The 18,445-nt window shown below is 52.2% G+C and overlaps 8 protein-coding genes across 8 annotated transcripts; 4 read left to right on the top strand and 4 right to left on the bottom strand.

Moving 5' to 3' along the window:
- Positions 1-138: 138 nt before the first annotated feature.
- On the top strand, positions 139-894 carry CDC4 (SCF ubiquitin ligase complex subunit cdc4; the record flags this gene model as incomplete). The annotated part of the gene is made up of 3 exons (XM_023596880.2): positions 139-141; positions 405-561; positions 632-894. 3 exons carry the CDS (start codon positions 139-141, stop codon positions 892-894), a joined length of 423 nt encoding a protein of 140 aa, XP_023451672.1.
- Positions 895-1,267: 373 nt separating this feature from the next.
- RHO25_006019 (uncharacterized protein) lies at positions 1,268-2,848 on the bottom strand (the record flags this gene model as incomplete). The annotated part of the gene is made up of 3 exons (XM_023596879.1): positions 1,268-1,577; positions 1,630-2,552; positions 2,606-2,848. 3 exons carry the CDS (start codon positions 2,846-2,848, stop codon positions 1,268-1,270), a joined length of 1,476 nt encoding a protein of 491 aa, XP_023452069.1.
- A 439-nt stretch (positions 2,849-3,287) lies between these two features.
- Positions 3,288-3,943, bottom strand: RHO25_006018 (uncharacterized protein; the record flags this gene model as incomplete). Its single annotated transcript, XM_023596878.2, has 2 exons — positions 3,288-3,818; positions 3,881-3,943. The coding sequence occupies 2 exons, from the start codon at positions 3,941-3,943 to the stop codon at positions 3,288-3,290; spliced, it is 594 nt and encodes a 197-aa protein (XP_023451670.2).
- A 213-nt stretch (positions 3,944-4,156) lies between these two features.
- On the top strand, positions 4,157-4,876 carry RHO25_006017 (uncharacterized protein; the record flags this gene model as incomplete). The annotated part of the gene is made up of 2 exons (XM_023596877.2): positions 4,157-4,677; positions 4,732-4,876. The coding sequence occupies 2 exons, from the start codon at positions 4,157-4,159 to the stop codon at positions 4,874-4,876; spliced, it is 666 nt and encodes a 221-aa protein (XP_023451671.1).
- A 1,114-nt stretch (positions 4,877-5,990) lies between these two features.
- RHO25_006016 (uncharacterized protein) lies at positions 5,991-10,701 on the top strand (the record flags this gene model as incomplete). The annotated part of the gene is made up of 2 exons (XM_023596876.2): positions 5,991-6,411; positions 6,461-10,701. The coding sequence occupies 2 exons, from the start codon at positions 5,991-5,993 to the stop codon at positions 10,699-10,701; spliced, it is 4,662 nt and encodes a 1,553-aa protein (XP_023452071.1).
- Positions 10,702-11,993: 1,292 nt separating this feature from the next.
- RHO25_006015 (uncharacterized protein) lies at positions 11,994-13,583 on the bottom strand (the record flags this gene model as incomplete). Its single annotated transcript, XM_023596875.2, has 1 exon — positions 11,994-13,583. One exon carries the CDS (start codon positions 13,581-13,583, stop codon positions 11,994-11,996), a length of 1,590 nt encoding a protein of 529 aa, XP_023451685.1.
- Positions 13,584-13,889: 306 nt separating this feature from the next.
- On the top strand, positions 13,890-16,236 carry RHO25_006014 (uncharacterized protein; the record flags this gene model as incomplete). Its single annotated transcript, XM_023596874.2, has 3 exons — positions 13,890-14,502; positions 14,608-15,325; positions 15,381-16,236. 3 exons carry the CDS (start codon positions 13,890-13,892, stop codon positions 16,234-16,236), a joined length of 2,187 nt encoding a protein of 728 aa, XP_023451682.1.
- Positions 16,237-16,974: 738 nt separating this feature from the next.
- RHO25_006013 (uncharacterized protein) lies at positions 16,975-18,090 on the bottom strand (the record flags this gene model as incomplete). Its single annotated transcript, XM_023596873.2, has 3 exons — positions 16,975-17,089; positions 17,135-17,919; positions 17,971-18,090. 3 exons carry the CDS (start codon positions 18,088-18,090, stop codon positions 16,975-16,977), a joined length of 1,020 nt encoding a protein of 339 aa, XP_023451684.1.
- Positions 18,091-18,445: the final 355 nt, after the last annotated feature.

Below are 18,445 nucleotides of genomic sequence, written 5' to 3'. Positions count from 1 at the left end.
TGAGGATAATTGGTGCTTCTGTTCACTGACCGACGTCCCTTGCTTCGGCGCAGCACTCCCACCATCACACTGTGTCACGACTGGACAGAGCACGAAGAAAGAGCACGTTCTTGCAGCAAACAAATTAGGAAAGCTACAATGGTACGTCGTCCCTTCTCCTCTCGCTGAGGACCCTTGGCGGCAACACCGCGCTCCGTCCTGGTTGGACAGACTCAAGGGGACCGCCAACAACAACAACTCCACAAGCGACTTGCGCGGCTGTTCTGCTGTCTGTGCAACATCAGTCTCCCACTTTTCTGCTGTTTCGCAAACACATCCCGCATACACACACAAACACCTACACAACTCTCTGCGCATACCAGATCAGATCAGCCCCAACTAACGCGACAACCATGTCCGACCAGGCGCAATCCACCAACTTCAAAGAAGCCTTCTCCCTCTTCGACAAGCGCGGCACCGGACGCGTCCAAATCGACTCTCTCGGTGACCTCCTCCGCGCGTGCGGCCAAAATCCCACTCTCGCTGAAATCAAAGATCTCGAGCACTCAGTCGGCGGAGACTGTACGTTCCTCCTTCCTCTCCCTCCTTCTTCGCGCTCTTCCAACTAACACGTTTTCCTCTGCTACGCTAGTCGACTTCGATGCTTTCACGCGTGTGCTCAACCGCCCCGGCGGCTTCCGCGACCCCGGCGAACCCGAAGAATACTGCCGCGGCTTCCAAGTCTTCGACAAAGACCTCACAGGCTTCATCGGCGTGGGACAATTCCGATACATTTTGACGAATCTGGGCGAGAAGATGAGCGATGATGAGGTGGATGAACTCTTGAAGGCAGTGGATACGAGTTCGGGAGAGCTGAATTATGTGGATATGGTGAAGATGATTCTGCAGAATTAGATGCTGTGGTGGGGCAGAGGAGTTGGTCGAACGGAACTGCGTAGCGCGGTGTTCTGTGTGCATGCATTATGAGCCAGGAATTGGTGAATTGGGCGTTTTTGTTTACTGGGGAAATATGGGCCGGGAATTGTTGTTACAGACATGGAGAGGATGCGAAATATGAAATGCCAGAGTCTGGAGCAGGCTATGACGGGTCTGGGCTGAATACGATGAGATCGGCTGGTACGGGTAGAGACGACAGCCTGTTCAAAAGAGCAATTGAGATCTGTATGCCTGTTCTGCAGAGCTGTTCACTATTCTTGCGCCAATTCTTTGCGTGTAATGGTTCATCACTCTCCCTCGCTTTTCATCGCTATCAGATCGCGCGAATGGTTCACTCGTCCTGGACAAATTTTGTCATGGGCTTGTCATCCGAATCCAAAGCGTCCCAGTTCCAGATCACCATTCTCTTTCGCTCCTGCGTCTCCTTCTCCTCCACTTTCTCCTTCTTGTTTCTTCCACCACCGCCTTTCTGTCCCTGTCCCACCACCGTGGCTCCCTGCGCAGCCTGTTCCTGCTTCTGTGGCTGCTTTGGCCTCACTGGCGTCATGGTCGTTCCTTGTCCGTAGCCCAGTGCTTCTTCTGTCTCCATTGGGTGTTCATTTTGATGTTTTTGAGTGGTGCGATAAGCTTGCAATTGAGATCTGGGGAGCAACAGTCAGCGTGTGAAGAGGGAGGGCGTTATAGTACACATACTTCGCTACCTTCAACTCTTCAGTCAATTTCGTGATTCTTTGAGTGAGAGAGGCTACTGTTTGACCTGATGCAGTGTCGAATTTAGGTGCCGGTCCGGGAGGGAATTGACGTTTGGTGTTTTGATGCTCGAGTTCGAATATGTGTGTCCATTCGGGATCATGGAGAAACCTGTACTCGGGTTTCAGTGGATCGCGAAGAATATCATCGTCAGGAAGGTGGATCTTGTGGGATAGATGATTGGCACGAAGGTCGTCATTGAGATCCTCTTCATTTCTTTTCTCCGGTTCCTCATCTTCTGGGCCAGCTCTTCTCTTGTCCTCCTTGGGTTTGTCCTCGGATTGCTTAGATTCTTCCTTGCTTTCGTCTTCTTCGGCACCGCCCATAGCCAGAGGATTGGTGGGATCTAGTTTACGAAGTTGACCCTTGGCTGGTCGCAATTCGGCTTCAATTTGTTCGACTTGCTTGGTCAGAGGAGCGATCAGCTTGACTAGTTCCGTTGGTGGTATGGTGCCAACCGCAGAAGATGAAGAACCTGTTTGGGTGACAGAACCAGTCGACGAGGACGCTGTTTCGATGGCTGGACCAGAAGACGAGGAAGCTGTTGACGTGACTGAGCCAGTTGCGTGAACCGTTGAGGTAACTGAGCCAGTAGCATAGCCTGTCGAGGTGGCTGAGCCAGAGGCATAAGGAGGCGAAGGAGGCTTCTCATCATCGTCCTTTGCTACATTTCTTTTGCCTTTGTGACCGTGTACGGCCTCTTCCCGCTTCTGTTGCTGTGCAGGTTGCTCGGTGGCATGAATGATTTCGGCCCGGGATAATGTGCCGTGGCCGCCACAGTATGGGGTAACATAGTTGCCTTTAGCTAGTAGTGTCCACTGCGGGCATTTGCCTTTCACTATACTAGCGACAACAAGAGTGTAGTCCTAGAGCAGCGAGATCAGCATTGAGGATGTCAAATGACATGGCAATACAATACCTCTTGGTGCGATGGATCTGGCAACCACGCTGTGCAGGTTGGCCAGAACGTATTCTTATGACCCTCTGTGGCTTCCCAAGTTCCGCATCGTTTGCCCTTGGCTTCTTCAGTGGCAGTGTCGACGTAGATCAGTGTCGGTTGCGCGTTAGGATCTATAGGGTGACCAGGAGGTTTCTGTGCTTTGGGGATTGCTGTGGCACTGGCCAGGCTGACGAGCCCGCATGCGATGATAGAAGACTTCATGATGGACGATGAAGGCGTTGGTCTGAAGGAGTTGCAGAGCACAAGCGACAGGTAGGAATATCTCACGAAATAGCGGCCTGTTCGGAATGCTCGGAGCTCTTCATCATCATGGCGATGTTGAATTCGAATTGACGAGCTCGAAAGTGGGATGCTGTAGTTGTTTTCTGGTAGCGTATGAAGCATAATCCACGGCGTTGTGGAGAGGGCAACGTTTGCTGCTTACCTGCTGTTCCAATGGTCGTGGAGAAAGAGAGCATGTTACGTTCTCCATTAGGTGTACGGCGTTTCAGTAGATGTGGTCGCATACTCGGGAGCTGGAATAACGTTGAATGCGATCATGTGCAGAAGTTTGACTGCAACAATGCTTGGATTCGTATGCGGCGTGTGTCCTCGTTTGTCGTCTTATGCTCGTATGTGCTTCATCATCATTCTGCACAACTTACAGTTCTCCCTTCAAACTTCCCGGCCCTTCCTTGACGATCCTATCATCACGATACATGCCCCTCTCTTCATCTCTTGCGATCTCCTCTCTCAACCACACCGCTTCCTTCTCCATCTCTTCCTTCGTCCGCGGCTTCCTCTCCTCATCTTTCGCCCACTCGCCAGCCTGTCTCTGCTCGGCTTCTTTCTGATGTCCTCCAACATTGCCTTCTTCTCCCTCCAACCACTCGTGCACCTTATCTCCCTCTCCAGGGTCGCCTTTCACTCTCGGTATCACGTGGCAATGCACATGTGGTACACTCTGACCCGCGGCCGCACCATCTTGCACAGCAATGTTGAACGCTTCGGCTTTGTAGATTCGCTTGAGCGTGTGCTGTATGCGAGTCACGGTGTTGAAGAGGTCGCTTATTTCTTCGGATGTCAGGTCTGAGAGATGGGGTTTGACGCGTAGAGGCGAGACCAGAATGTGGCCTGGTAGTAAGGGCTTGAGATTGACAATCGCGAAGGAGAGTGGTGTGATATGGAAGACCTGGCAGAAGGGAATACTTAGCTTGGGTTCGCGATTTTGCTACAGGAAATTGACGGCTGTACTTGAGACGTGACGTTGAACGTAGCAAAGTGAATGACTCGCCCAGCCCTCCCTGGAAGAGCCATTTCGGATGGGTCTTGCTTGCTCATGGGAATGACAATATCTTGAAGTCGACGAGTGTATGATTTGCAATGTTGGGTCGAAAGGCAGAAGTTGGATTCGCCTCGGCTGAACATTCAGACGCGTGAACGTCATTGGGATCGCGCCATCATGGTCCAGCTCTCCTTTCCAACCTACATGTGCATTACAATCTACACATACATACGATAATAGTGATCATGGCCTCAAAAGCGATAGATATGCGCAAAGCAGCAGCAAAATTCTTCACAGCCTCCCATTTCGCTGTAGCAGGCGCCTCTTCCAACCCCCAGAAATTCGGCCATCGCATATTCGCCTGGTATCTTCCCCGAGAGCTCTCAGCAATTCCCCTAAATCCGACAACACCTTCTATATCAGTACGCGGGAAAGATTACGATACTGTAGCATCGCCTTCGAAAGTCTCAGATCCCAAGCATACGAGCCTCAGTGTCATCACTCCTCCGCCCGTTACTGCGAAGCTATTGCAAGAAGCCAAGGAAGCTGGGATACTTGCGGTATGGCTACAGCCCGGGAGTTTTACGGATAAAGAGCTCGAATATGCGATTGAGAATTGGCCTGATGCTGCTGTGGGTGGGTTTGCAGATGGGACTGTAGGAGGGGAGGGCTGGTGTGTGCTCGTAGATGGAGATGCTTCTCTTGAAGCTTCTAAGAGCTTGCAGAGCAAGCAAACGACCAGCAATGGCGTCAATAAACCGAAACGGCAAGTATCTCGGAACTTGAGAGGAATTGATGCAAGCAGGACTGATCGTTGCAGTGCAGGACATCTCGTCTCTAAGCGGCCAAGCAAGCACGAGCCTGTTGTGGGCAGGAAAGCGAGAGTCAAGAAACATGTACTGGACCGTATTGGGAGAACAGAGAATATCAAGTTGAGGCAAATATTAGCAAATCTGGAAGGCTAGGAGGGTATCAGGCGCATATGCGAGCCCACACAAACTACACGTATCTCGCGCGTGCCCGGGCTAGTGTGTGCGGATGCCGATGCGATGATTGACAAAAAACCTGGATTTACCGCAACGATATCTGGAGAAGCTCAAGGTGCGGCTGGAGTCTACACACCAATGAGCAGCAGTGCTGGCGTTCTACAGGGCCTCGACTGGTCGGTATTGAGCAGCGTTACTGATATCTCGAACTGAAAGGGGTTCGGTGAAGGACCGCGATCGCATGCAGCAGGTCGGACTCAATTACTTTGAAGAGTCGTCTAGGACGGGCTTTCCTGCGAATAGCAGGAGTGGTGCTGAGACGCAGTTGGCATGCCCGTCTTCCTGGAGTACGAAAGTCACGCGCTCGGAAATTCAAGGCAGGCCACGCTTTATCATTATGCTGCATTTCATCTACGGCCTCTGGCAATACACTCTTGGCCTCGCACATGATGAATCTTGGATGTTCGCTGCGATCGAAGGCTCGAGGTCCGCTTTGTGCTTTCGAGGAAGTTGAGAGCACGGCCGCCTTCTACCTCTGCGGCTTGAGAATTTGAATGTTGAACTTCGATGCACCGTTTTGTCGAGCATCACTTTGCAATTGGCGGATGATCGGAAATCGACCCCGCGAAGAAGATGGCTAGATTCTGTGGATGATGGCGCACGATCTCGCAGAGTATTGTGAAATCACAGACCAGCAATATACATCACGCTCTCATCCTCCCTGTGCAACCCCAAATCGAGCGTCTGGATCTACACTTCAACAAATAAGTCGCGATCTTACAAATAGATGCTTGTACATGGACCGATATGCTTGCAGCGATGCGAAGTGGACAGAATTGTCCTGAGGGCAAACACTCGGAGCGCCTATATGTTGCAGTAGTGACTCTTGGCGGTGGCGGTGGCTCAGGTCAGCAGATGCTGCCTGTCCGAGCTGCAGTACCTGGCGGCTGTTCCCCGAATCCTGCGAGGCTGTGAAAGCCTCGACGACACATTCACGCGCAGAAGGGCCCTTCAATCTGTCTCCGGATATTGTACTAACTGATGCGATTCTCCTTGCGACGGCCAGCTGTCGGAGCGCGCTAGTCCTTCAAATATGCACCTCCTGAGTTTTGACAAGAGCGGTGAGCTCAGACTGACAAAGCCTTCCGAGGATAAACATCCTCCATACGCGATACTCTCACATACTTGGGGTGACGAAGATGCTGAGCTTACGTTTAAAGACGTTCAGGATGGCCTTGGCAAGAGCAAGGCTGGCTTCCAGAAAGTCATATTCTGTGGTCAACAAGCTCAGAAAGACGATCTTTTAGATTTCTGGGTCGACTCGTGCTGTATCAACAGATCTGACTCCAGTGAGCTATCAGAGTCGATCATCTCGATGTTCCGTTGGTACAAACAAGCGGCCAAATGCTACGTTTATCTGTCAGACGTCACGGCTCTAAAGCGTGGCAACAATGGCGACACCGCCTGCAATTGGCAAGACGCTTTTCGCAAGAGCAGATGGTACACCCGTGGCTGTAAGAGTCTTCAGAGCACTCACTATAGATCTTGTTGACTCTATATTAGGGACACTACAAGAGCTGCTTGCTCCAAACGAAGTTGAATTTTGGTCGAGAGACGGTCAACTTCTCGGGACTAAGCAAACACTCAAGGACCTTATATACGAAATCACAAAAATACCAGCCCCCGCACTGTGCGGAACTTCGCTGTCTGACTTTTCAGTCAACGAACGACATCGATGGGCTGCAAAGCGTGACACTACAAGAAAGGAAGACAAGGCGTATTGCTTACTTGGCATATTTGACGTCTTTATGCCTCCAATGTATGGCGAAGGGGATAATGCGTCCCAGCGACTCCAAGACAACATCAAACTCCGTTTTGGTGACGTCCGATCTGGTAGCGGCAATCAGACGGGCTCAAATTACGAGGATTCAGAGGACCACCGAGAGTCAGTGCTGGCCTCATTGCGATTCGAGCAAATGGACACACGGCGATCTACTGTCAAGAATGCACAACAAAAAACGTGTGCGTGGATGGTGCAACACCCTGCTTATGTTGCCTGGCGACTCAAAAAAGGCTGCTCGGAAGATCAGAGAACACTATGGATCGCAGGAAAGCCAGGCGCTGGCAAATCAACCATCATGAAGTATTTGTACGACAATACTAACCAAAGCAAACACGATGACGAGATCGTTATATCATTCTTCTTCAACGCACGTGGAGATCAACTGGAGAGGACAACAGTGGGGATGTACCGCGCTTTGCTGGCTCAAATCTTGGTAGAAGTTCAGGATCTGCAGAACCTGCTCGATGAACAGGACCCTTCCAGCGAGTGGACTACCGAAGCGTTGAAGCGCATCTTCGCTGACGCTATCAATGGTCTTGGCGGCAGGCGTCTTACATGCTTCATCGACGCGCTTGACGAATGCGACGAACAGCAGATCCGAGATATGGTCGAATTCTTCGACGATGTTCAAGACAGTACACAGGGAGATTCTAAGAGACTCTTTATATGTTTTGCCAGCCGCCACTATCCGACGATTGAGATACGCAGCGGTCAGCGCCTGGTCCTAGAAGATGAAGATGGGCATTCCGAGGATTTGTGGAAATATATCAGACGCCGCCTGAGAGCTGGAAAGGGTAAATTGGTGGATGACATTAAAGCACAGGTGCACGAGAAGGCGAATGGGGTATTCGTGTGGGTGGTCCTGGTTATCAACATCTTGAATGACGAATTCAGCAGAGGCCGCATCTTCGCCGTGAAGCAAAGATTAAAGGAGATACCCGGCGACCTGAGCGCGCTCTTCCGGGATCTTCTCCGGCGCGACAGTGCGAATATGGACGACCTGTTACTTTGTATCCAGTGGGTTTTATTTGCGCGACGGCCACTAAGGATGCAGGAGTTCTACTTCGCTATGGTTGCTGGACTGAATCCTGAACGAGCATCGGAACCCTGGAATCAAGACGAAGTCACAAGTTACCACATGACACGTTTCGTTCAAAGCTCTTCTAAAGGATTGGCGGAAGTCACCAAATCCAAGACGGCGCCGCAGGTACAATTCATTCATGAGTCTGTGAATGACTTTCTTTTGACAGACGGCGGCTTGCAAGAACTTTGGCCAGATTTGGGCAACGGCGAGAGATCTCGTTCCATCAGCCATGAGCGGCTTAAAAATTGCTGTCTGCACCAAGTCGCTGCCGACTTTTCAAGTTCCACCTCGATGAGCTTCGCAGAACCGCTTCCAAAGGCCAAATCCGAAGAAGACAAGAGATTGCGTGAAGAAATGTCAGCAGTCTTTCCATTCGTCGCTTATGCGAGCAGCGGAATACTATATCATGCCAACGAAGCAGCCCGCGCTATCGCAGAGGAAACTTTTTTGCTAGACTTTCCGCTCGACAGATGGGTCTACCTGAGCAATCTCTACACGAGTCACCAAATTCGTCGGCACTCGTCAAACGTCGCGCTGCTTTACGTCCTTGCAGAGAATGGTCTGCACCGCCTGATTCGAGCGATTCCATTTCCCTATGGTTTCGAGCGACTACCGCTCGAGAAGTACCAGTACTCGCTCATGGCTGCATACTGCAATGGTCACAAGAACGCTTTCTTTACACTTTTAGGCATCACAGGGAATTCATGCGCACCTGCGATCGAGAGTGACCCGGGATTCGGGAAAGCATCTCAGATTTCCAAGACTGTAGATTTATTGTTGTGGGCTACCGATCACAGAAACTGGGTTCTCGCTGAATGTCTACTGATTTGTGGCCATCAATCTGAACCTGTTGCAGATCCACTTCAACGGAAGCAAGATGGTAACGATGCACTCTCTCTTGCAGCACGCTATGGCAAGATCAACATCGTTGGACCCTTGTTCCAATATATGTTGGAAGCTTCCGCACCGAGACGTGCTGAAATAAGACCTGAATACTTGGTCTGTGCCTGTGAAGGAGGCCATATGAGGACCGCACAGCTGCTACTAGAACAGGGCGCTTCCATCAATGCCGAGTGCAGCGAGCGTCAATGTCTTTCCAAATACCGTACCGCGCTCGAAGCTGCATTAGCTGAAGAACATGAAAACCTTGTAAGGCTTTTGATTGACCGCGGTATAAGCGTGGTAGCTCAGCAGTCTGCTCTTGCAAACGCTTCTCGGAAGGGGCGGGTCGGAGCGGTCGAAATTCTCCTTCGACAGAGTGCAAAGGTCGATCGAGGATCGTTGTGCAGCGCCCTCTGGGCTGCATCCGCAGGCGGCCATCAGAAAGTGTTTGAGATTCTTCTCGAATGTGGCGCTGATGTCTCTCCGCCAATCGACGGCCCTTTTAGACTGGCCCTTGAGCAAGCTTCTGCCCCGGGACATGACCACATAGTAGAGCGACTTCTCGACAGAAGCAAAGATGTGGCTATCGAGCAATTCAAGACTTCCTACGGCACCGCACTGACGGATGCTTGCAGAAGAGGGTTCGAGCATATAATGGGATTTCTGCTTCTGAGCGTTGCAGATGCGAATGCACGAAGCGTGAAGGATGAAAATGCTCTTAAGACTGCATGCTACAAAGGCTACGAAAAGATGGTGCAGCCTCTTATCGCTCATGACGCCGACGTGAATGCTCGAAGCGAACTGGGCAGCACTGCCCTAGGAACTGCATGCTACGAAGGCTTCGAAAGGATAGTGCAGCTTCTGCTCGACTATGGAGCCGACGTGTATGCTCCAAGCGGCAAAGAGGGCACTCCGCTCGAGGCTGCATGCTATAACGGCCACCAGACGGTAGTGCAGCTTCTGCTCGACCATGACGACAATGTGTACACTGCGCACAAAGACCATAGTCATGCGCTCTTGTATGCATGCCGCAATGGCCACGTGGCGGTGGTACGGCTTTTACTGCATCATGGCGCCGCAGCGAATGCTCCACACGAGATTCGTCCCCTTATAGAAGCATGCGGTCGAGGCCACGAGGTGGTTGTAAGGCTCCTCCTGGATCATGGCGCTGATGCGAATGCTCGACACGAGACTCACGGCAATGCACTTATCACAGCGTGCATTATGGGCTATAAAGCGATCGTACGGCTCCTACTCGACCATGGCGCCGATGCCAATACGCAACACAAGATTCACGGCAGTGCCCTTACTTCTGCGTGCGTCAATGGGCACGAGGCGGTTGTGCGGCTCCTACTCGACTATAATGCCGATGCGCATGCTCAAAACGAGGTTCATGGCAGTCCGCTTATAGCGGCGTGTATCAACGGCAATGAGGCTGTAGCACGGCTGCTGCTCGACCATGACGCCGATGTGAATGCACGAAACGAGATTCATGGCAACCCGCTTATAGCGGCGTGTATCAATGGCAATGAGGCGGTAGCACGGCTGCTGCTCGACTACGGCGCCGATATCAACGCCGAAAAGTGGGTGCGCGGTAATGCACTTATGGGTGCATGCGAGAAAGGCCGAGAGGCGGTTGTACGGCTCCTACTTGACCATGGCGCTGACGCGAATGCTCAAAACGAGAGTTATGGGCCTGCGCTTACAGCAGCGTGTGTCAATGGCTATGAGGCGGTAGCACGGCTGCCGCTCGACCACGGCGCCGATATCAACGCCGAAAACTTGCTGTATGGTAATGCGCTTATGGGTGCATGCGAGAAAGGCTGTGAGGCGGTTGTGCGGCTCCTGCTCGATTACGGCGCCGATGTCAATGCTAGCCATCTATTCTTCGGCACTGCCCTAGATATTGCCAAGTCAACTGTACCGAGCAAGAGGGAGGCGATAGTACAGTTGCTACGTGACAGTGGCGCCATTGACTGGGATCCTCTGGGTTAGGATTCCTTCTGCGGTCTGCGGGACGTATATCTGGCCCAATGCTGAGCGCGGAATGACGGTTGAGATCCTGGCGTGGTGCGTTGGTGTCTCTGTCGTCTAGAGGAAGCGGTTCGGACCATTGAAAAATAGTCTCTATGCATAGCTTGGACGCCGGCATTGGATGCTGTACGACATCGCCACGTCGCAAACCCGTAGGCTCATATTAACACCCTAATTGGTAGGCACACAAAGATCCACTGGAAAGCAGACGCGAACGTAGACTGTCGGCGGAAAGTTTTACCAAGGCCCTCTGTTGTTACTCGATCCATGTATTGCCTCCCATAAGTACTAACACGAGCTATGATCGCAGTTGATGCCGAAACAGACTTCTCCCGACTGTAGCTGACCATTGCTGCTGCAATTTGCTACGTCTAACGCCAGACGATTAAGACAACAGCAGCCTGTCAGACGTAAGTCTCCCTCTGTTTCGCAGCAGGGATCGGCTCAGACCACTGAACTCGATGTCTGATATTCAACTCCACAGCAGTGGTAGCCTCCGGCAGATCGGCATCATCTAAAGTCCCCACTTGAAGCACTAAAGTACTCAGCGCTGACGCTCCCTTGGACGCATGTACCTGAGCGTACATCGGCTTTCCACACTCCAGGCAGAACGACAAAGAATATTCGAATGCCTCTGGATGCTTGGCCCGAACTGTTTGAGTTCACAACTTGTCAAGTCGAAATTGGATGCTGCTACTGTAAGATTGACCGAGTAGGTGGAGCCAGAAATCTTACGGCAAGGAAGGCAATGACACAGTGAGGTCTAAATCGGCTGTCACTATTGCCTGTAACCGCCTGGCATATGACGGGATAGCAATAAAACCACATATCTGTGCGGCAGTCCCTTCGGCGCCTCAAGAAGCTCGCAGGTCAATCATCCGCACACGTAGCTGCCACGAAGAGTAGCCATGTTCGATGGTGTTGGCAAGCCGGATGCCTTGATTTAGCCGTTGTATTTCGGTTGAACGTAGGTTTAGTTTTACTGGCCGAGCTCAGAGAATTTGTTGTTGATGGCCAGTTCTATTGATCAAAGCGTATAGAAGGCAGCAAGTCTGTCCATCGTTGGTATCAGCTTTCGCTTCTTCGGGAGTCGGGCGGACTCAAGGTGAGGATTGTGAAGTATATGGATATGGTTGTTGAACTGTGCCTTGAACTGCACGAGCCTTGACATGCTGCCACAGAAATGGGCGCAGATTGAGGACACGAACCCAGTCCGGCCATTTCGTGCCGTCCATAAGTCTTGGTATTTGCTTCTACCGAATCTTGTACAAGCACGGCTTCAGCGTCTTCGCCTCATCATCAGTCGCCACGTCCTCTTCCTGCTTAGCATCATCATCCAAAAATTTCGCTTTCTTGAATCTGGGCTTTTCCACCTTCTTCTCGTCTTCCGTCTTATTCTTGCCCTTCGTGGCTGCAGCACCTTTGACAAACTCCATCTTGACGAACATCTTGTTGCTCAAATCGATAGAGCTATCTCCATTCTTGAGGATAAATCCACGCCGTCTAAGCACTTCAACGAAAGACGATACGTCCGTTTCTTGGTTTGTTGGAGCATTTTCAGCGCCGTCCACAACTACCGCGAGCGTTTCCTGCTCATGAGCCTCCTCTTGCTCGGCATCAGCTTTTGCTTTCTTCTTCTGCAGAGCAGCTTGCTTCCTCTTCCCGCCCACGCTGTGCTCAACGACTTTACTCTTCCCAACGCGACCAAAACGAGACTTGATCTCAGCAATCCAAAGCTCGCCTTTCCAGTGGAGAATTCTGTATGCTTCTTCAATGAACGAGATCCAATTGGTTCCCATCAGCGCCAAGCAGAAAATGGCGATGTCAACGCTGCCATCATCGGCGGGCAAGTTCGCAATATCTGCCTTTGTCACAAGTGGACTCGGGGAGTGCAGATCGTAAGATAGGATTCGCAAATTCAGTTTCGTCATGTCTCCAGAATCCGTAAGCGTCTGCGCAAGACGCGCATCACCACAGCCAAGATCTGCGATGATACTTGTGCCCTGCGTTCGTGGAAGTGCCGCAACTCTCCCTTCACTCTCAGCCTTCAGGCGGTCGGCGACATCTGTATGCTTCCGCTTCCCATCCTTCTGGAAAGCTTTTTTCTGTGAAGGCAGGCGCACAGCTCCTCGCGATCGTATTGTGGCGATGAAATTGTCAACAGGATTCGAAGGCCATGTCGTTACTTGCTGACGGAATCCGGAGTGATAGTCTTCGAACATTTCCGGGTTCTGATCGAACAATTCGAGTGCCTTTGCGGACGGCTCCGTGTAGAGTTTCTCGTTGAGATGACGGAATCGAGCAGAAATGAGTTTTTGACGCATAGCAGCTTGCATGGGCGTGAGCTTCATTCCAGCAGGAAGGGCAGGTGGTGGTGCTGGAACTGCTGCTCCATTTGCTGTTGCTGGACCAGAGGTGCCGGCCACGCCATTCTGCTTTTCCTTCTTCCTATCCCGACTGCGCTTCTTCGCCTTCTTAGTCTCTGTGCCAGCCTCCGTCGATGCCTTGTCTACCTCTGCACCTGGTTTTTCCTCATCCTTCGCCTTGGACTTGTCTTTTGCGCCAGGCTGCGCTTGGTCTCCAGTCTTGTCCGAAGTCTTTCCCTTCTTAGCTTTCTTCGGTGTCTTCCCTTCGATGTGCTTCTCCCACTGCTCGCCTAGCTGTGCGTCCGCCTTCTTAGACTTCTCCTCTTCTGCTTCCTCTCTCTTGCGCTTTCTGCTCTGCTTGTCGCCATCTTCCTGAGCCGCAGCAGCCTCCTTACTTGCGGCCTTCTTGCCCTTGAACACCTCCGTCTGTGGCTTCAGCGTCGAAGCGTCGACATTCCATCCTTTTACCGCGAACATTGTAGGTTATGCTCTTTCATCTCGAGCTTCTCGAGAAATTCTGAAGTCGAGCTTCGCCGAATGCTGAGTCAGCGAACTTTTTTGTGGGGCTGCGACGAGACGACAGGCATCACATCACGCTCCGACACACACGTTTCAAGATGCTTCGTCGTCTGCAACGTTTATCGATGGACAAACATCGGTGGCCCACTTGATGAGCACGCGGATTGAAGGCTGTTCTGCTGATGATCCATTCAGATCCATCAAGCTTGACCGCCCCTCTCCAACGTGACGCGCCAGCTCTTCGCAGGAGAGCAGCATTGAGACATGCGCAAGAGTCTCTCTAAACTTGTCAAAGAAGTCAAACGACCTCAAAGCTCGTCAACCTATCCTGCGTATACGCCTCCCGCGCCTATTGTGCCTCCTTCTATTCCTCCAAGACCAGCCAGAATGGCCACTGTTCCGACAGATTATCCTCGTCCAGACTTTGTCCGCAGTACTCTGCGTTGGGAGAGTCTCAATGGCCCGTGGGACTTCTTGTATGATGATCTTGATGAAGGCCATCTGAAGTCCTTCGCCACACAAGGCTTGCCATCCCATGCTTCCGCAGAAGGAAAGCCGAATGCAAAGAGGACAATCCAGGTGCCCTTTGTTTTCCAAGCTCCGGCTTCTGGTATCCATGAAAAGGGCGTACACCAAGTGCTATGGTACGAGAGGAGGATTGAGGATCTGCGCAGCGCTGAAGAGAAGAGCAATGGCTTCCGGCTGTTGCTTCGCTTTGGTGCAGTTGACTATCATGCCATAGTCTGGCTTGATGGACATTCTGTAGGAGAGCATTCCGGAGGTCATGTTCAGTTTGACCTCGACCTCACCGAAGCGGTTGCGCAGTCGAACGCCTCTTCCCACAGGTTGACAGTAAGAGTCTTTGACTCGGCGTATGGTATGTCGCCGTTAACACGACAGCTGTGCATGCGGTCCCTAGCACAGGCTACCTGATTTCGTGGTCCATACATGTTTTCGTGTGACTCTGACTAAACATTCGCAGATCTAACACAACCTCGCGGAAAGCAATACTGGGGACCCGAGCCAGAAAGCATATTCTACACGCCCTCTAGCGGTATCTGGCAATCTGTCTGGCTAGAGAGCGTGCCACCAGCGCGCATAGTCGACAGCAGCTATGGCAGCATTCTCAAATCTACCAGGATTGATGCTGGAGTTCTCGATGCTCGTGTCTGCGTCTCTGGCAGACGCGTGGGCCAGAATTTATCAGTTGAGGTCGAGAGCAGCATTGGCGGCGTGGTTGTCGGAGTTGGCCGCAAAGAACTCCCGCGGGATGAGGACTTCGTGCGACTTGATCATCTGAACATGAGGTTGTCAGATGAGCACTTCCAGAAGCTGCCTCCGGAGTTTAGCAGAGCAGCTCCTCTCACAGACTTCCGCTGTTGGCGTGGGGGCGTGGCACTCTGGTCACCACAATGTCCTTTGCTGTACGATATTACCTTGCGTCTGCTGGATCAGAGTGGCAGACTTCTCGATGAAGTGAGAACAACGGCTGGAATGCGATCCTTGAGCTGGAACAATGGCGATGGTACATTCCGACTCAATGGTCGGCCACTCTTCCAGTCTTTGTTGCTGGACCAAGGTTACTGGCCAGAGACTCTCATGACACCACCTTCATCAGAAGCTCTGAAGCGAGACATCGAGCTTAGCAAAGCCATGGGCTTCAACGGCTGCAGGAAACACCAAAAGGTCGAAGACCCTGTGTCAGTCCTCTCCACCACCTCCTATCACTCAGAAACATGACTAATGCTCATACAGATTCTTCTACTGGGCCGACCGCCTCGGCTTCCTCGTCTGGGGCGAAATGGCCAGCTGCTACAATTTCAGCGTAGACATGATGCACCGCTTCGATCAAGAATGGATGGAAATGGTCCGTCGAGACATTAACCACCCATCTCTCATCACCTGGACACCCGTGAATGAAAGCTGGGGATACCCTGATTTGGGCGGAAACGTTCGACAACGAGATCATATTCGCAGTCTATACTACAACACCAAGGCCTATGATTATACCCGCCCGATTAATGACAATTGCGGCTGGGAACATGTCAAAACTGATATTTCGAGTTTTCACGATTACGCTGATGCAAACGGCATGAGAGATCGTTGCGCGTCGCTGAGGGAGATCGTTGGTCGTGGAAGGTCGATGTTCTTGGGACCTATCTATGGCAAAGGTCAACGAATCTTGGATTCGGGCTCAGTTCATGAGACAGGCGCACCAGTCATGTGCACTGAATTCGGTGGAATAAATATCGCTGCATCCAACCACAGACCTGATCAGCAGCAGCCATTGTCTGGCAACACTTCCAAGGACGACAAACCTAAACGCCTCGAAGAACAAATCATGGGCGACGACAAGGAGCGCAAAGTCAACTGGGGTTACACAACAGCCAGTGATGCCAAAGATCTGCTGCGCAGAATTGACGATATGGTGACGAGTGTTGTGCAGCAAGGCCATGTTTGCGGGATCGTTTGGACGCAGTTCTCGGATATTGAGCAGGAACAGAATGGATTGTATACGTATGATCGTAGGGAGAAGTTTCCTGCTGCTGAGGTGAAGAAGGTCATGGAGAAAGCTGAGAGACGGTATCATGAGAAGCTGGCGGAGTTGTAGAATCTCGAAGACAGCCACGGCGAGGCATACAGACGCAGGAAAGCAAGACCACATCTGGCGCTTCGTTCCACAATTTGGTGAGGGCTCGCTAGAGAGCGTCTCCATTGAGTGCCAATTGCTATGTGTCCAACTTTCTCCTGACCAATCGCCTGACTTCTGCGCCAAGGCTCTGGATTACTATGCAATGCAATCTTTTTGCAATTCTTCCTTGCCGTGCCTCTTTCGATGGAACTTCTCCGCGGCGGAATATTTTCTTTCGATGTGTGTGCAAATCCACTCTCCAAGAAGTCGATCTCGTCTTGGAAATAGGGGTCACTGCTCCAGTCCGTGCATCATGATGAACGCAGTGCGCCAGGTTCCACTTCAGTGGATGCAGTCTTGCCGATATCCACAGTTCCTGCTGGGATCGGATATTGCATGCCCTCTTTGCGGGGTCGTCGCCGGTCGCTTCAAGCTCTCACGTCGCGAGATGCGCGCGCGAGGCGCGGTATACTTGGTACAACAATACCAGTTCGGAAGCCGAGGAACGCAACGACATTATTTAAACCTCGTCAGCAAGGCAACATACTTTTACCCTTGTGTGGCGTGACCTCTGAAAACAGTTCCCGTAGATGGGCTGCTTCGGCCTCTGTGTGTTATGGCTCGTGCATGCTCGGTGAAGTTCCAGACGTCGAACCGGTGCAGGTAACATGCGCAATCCATGCCCCTTCATGCAGAGCCATGGTGTCAATATAGACCTCACTTTGCGTGTAGAAGCATCTGTTCGTAGAGGTCATCCGGAATCTTGCGGACAAAATTGACAGTGTAGTCAATGACCTGCCTGGCTCTCAATGGCTTGAAGTCGGGTTTAGGCCTGCGATAATCAGCTTGGTGTATGGTGTGGGATCTGCAAACTTACGAAACGCTGTTCAAAAGAGATTCTCGTGCCAGCACGAGTTGCGAGACGATGCATAACAGGTTGAGATGAGGCCCATAGGCGAATAGAAAGTCCCATAGCTGAAGCACCTCGGGAAGCGGAGGCGTGCAAGCACAAAGTGTGAGCACGCTAGGGAATGCGTAAATCTCAGCCTTCATGCCCTTGGAGGCCATGTGAGATGCCAGCTTAGGATCGACAATAGCCAAAATCTGGTCGATCAGAGCAAGGCCTTTGTGTACGCCTTCCATGCTTCCGCGGACATAGCCAGGCACTTCATTTGTGATGAAGCGAGTAAAGGCGGCGAAAGCTTCTGCCTCGCTGCGCGCAGCATACAGGAATGGTGCTGCCATGACATTCATGCCCTGCACATAGCCGATATGCGTTTTGCTCGCATCGCCTATCTCACTGGCGTCGGTGACTGATGCCACCGAGCCTAGTGTATCTCGGGTACTGACTGAGCCTGGGGAGTGCGCTTCATTCCCATCGAGGCTCTTTGGGACGCCTAGGGTGGGTGGCGACATGTAGCCACTTCTTCGAGACTCGTCGGCATCGTTGAGTTTCCATGCCACGGCATTGAGCACGCGCGTGAGGCTGTTCTCAGTGACACGCCGGCGGAAGAGAGGGTCGGTGGTCAAAGTTCGAAAAGTATCGTTCCGGATCTTCGAATATGCGGGCGAGGCACCCAGTTTCACGAGGTCCAGGTAGCCGTCGGTATTCCAAGGCGGCGCGTTGAGGAGGATCAGCCATACGTAGATGCGCAGCTCGGACTGTCGACAACATTAATATGGGAGGTGTTTGAGGGGAAGATGCGCACATACCATGCCCTCGCTGTTGGCCGGTATGCCATCCAGCAGAATGACGCGCCGCAGCTCTTCCAAGCCCGCGACGTGATCGCCGCCGACGGGGCCCTGCTGGAGGAAGGCGTCGAGGTGCGTCATGCTCGCTGCGGTGCGGACGTGGTGGTCGCAGCAAGTGTGTTCGGACTTTGCCAATGGCAGCAGGGCAGGAAACGTGTGGTCGCGTGCGTGCGGGCTGGTCGTTGCGACGAAACGAGACGCGTAACTTAGGCCACGTGTGGGCGCGGGAAGAGAATACGCTTGACTCGGCGTCGTCCACCGTGGCTGGCGCACAGGCGCGCCTCCGCAACTTCAGGCAACTTCAGGCCCCTCCGCCATACACGACTGTCACTAGTTACTACATACCGACGAGAGCCTCCCGACTGCCAGCATCTCAACGATGGCTGCTACCAGCCTGGGAGATGCGCCAGCCCTGCGTACCTCCGACATGGTCAAC

This window comes from Cercospora beticola, chromosome 4 (genome assembly GCF_033473495.1).
Source record: "Cercospora beticola chromosome 4, complete sequence".
NCBI classification, from domain to species: domain Eukaryota; kingdom Fungi; phylum Ascomycota; class Dothideomycetes; order Mycosphaerellales; family Mycosphaerellaceae; genus Cercospora; species Cercospora beticola.
This window is presented reverse-complemented; position numbering and strand designations above follow the sequence as displayed.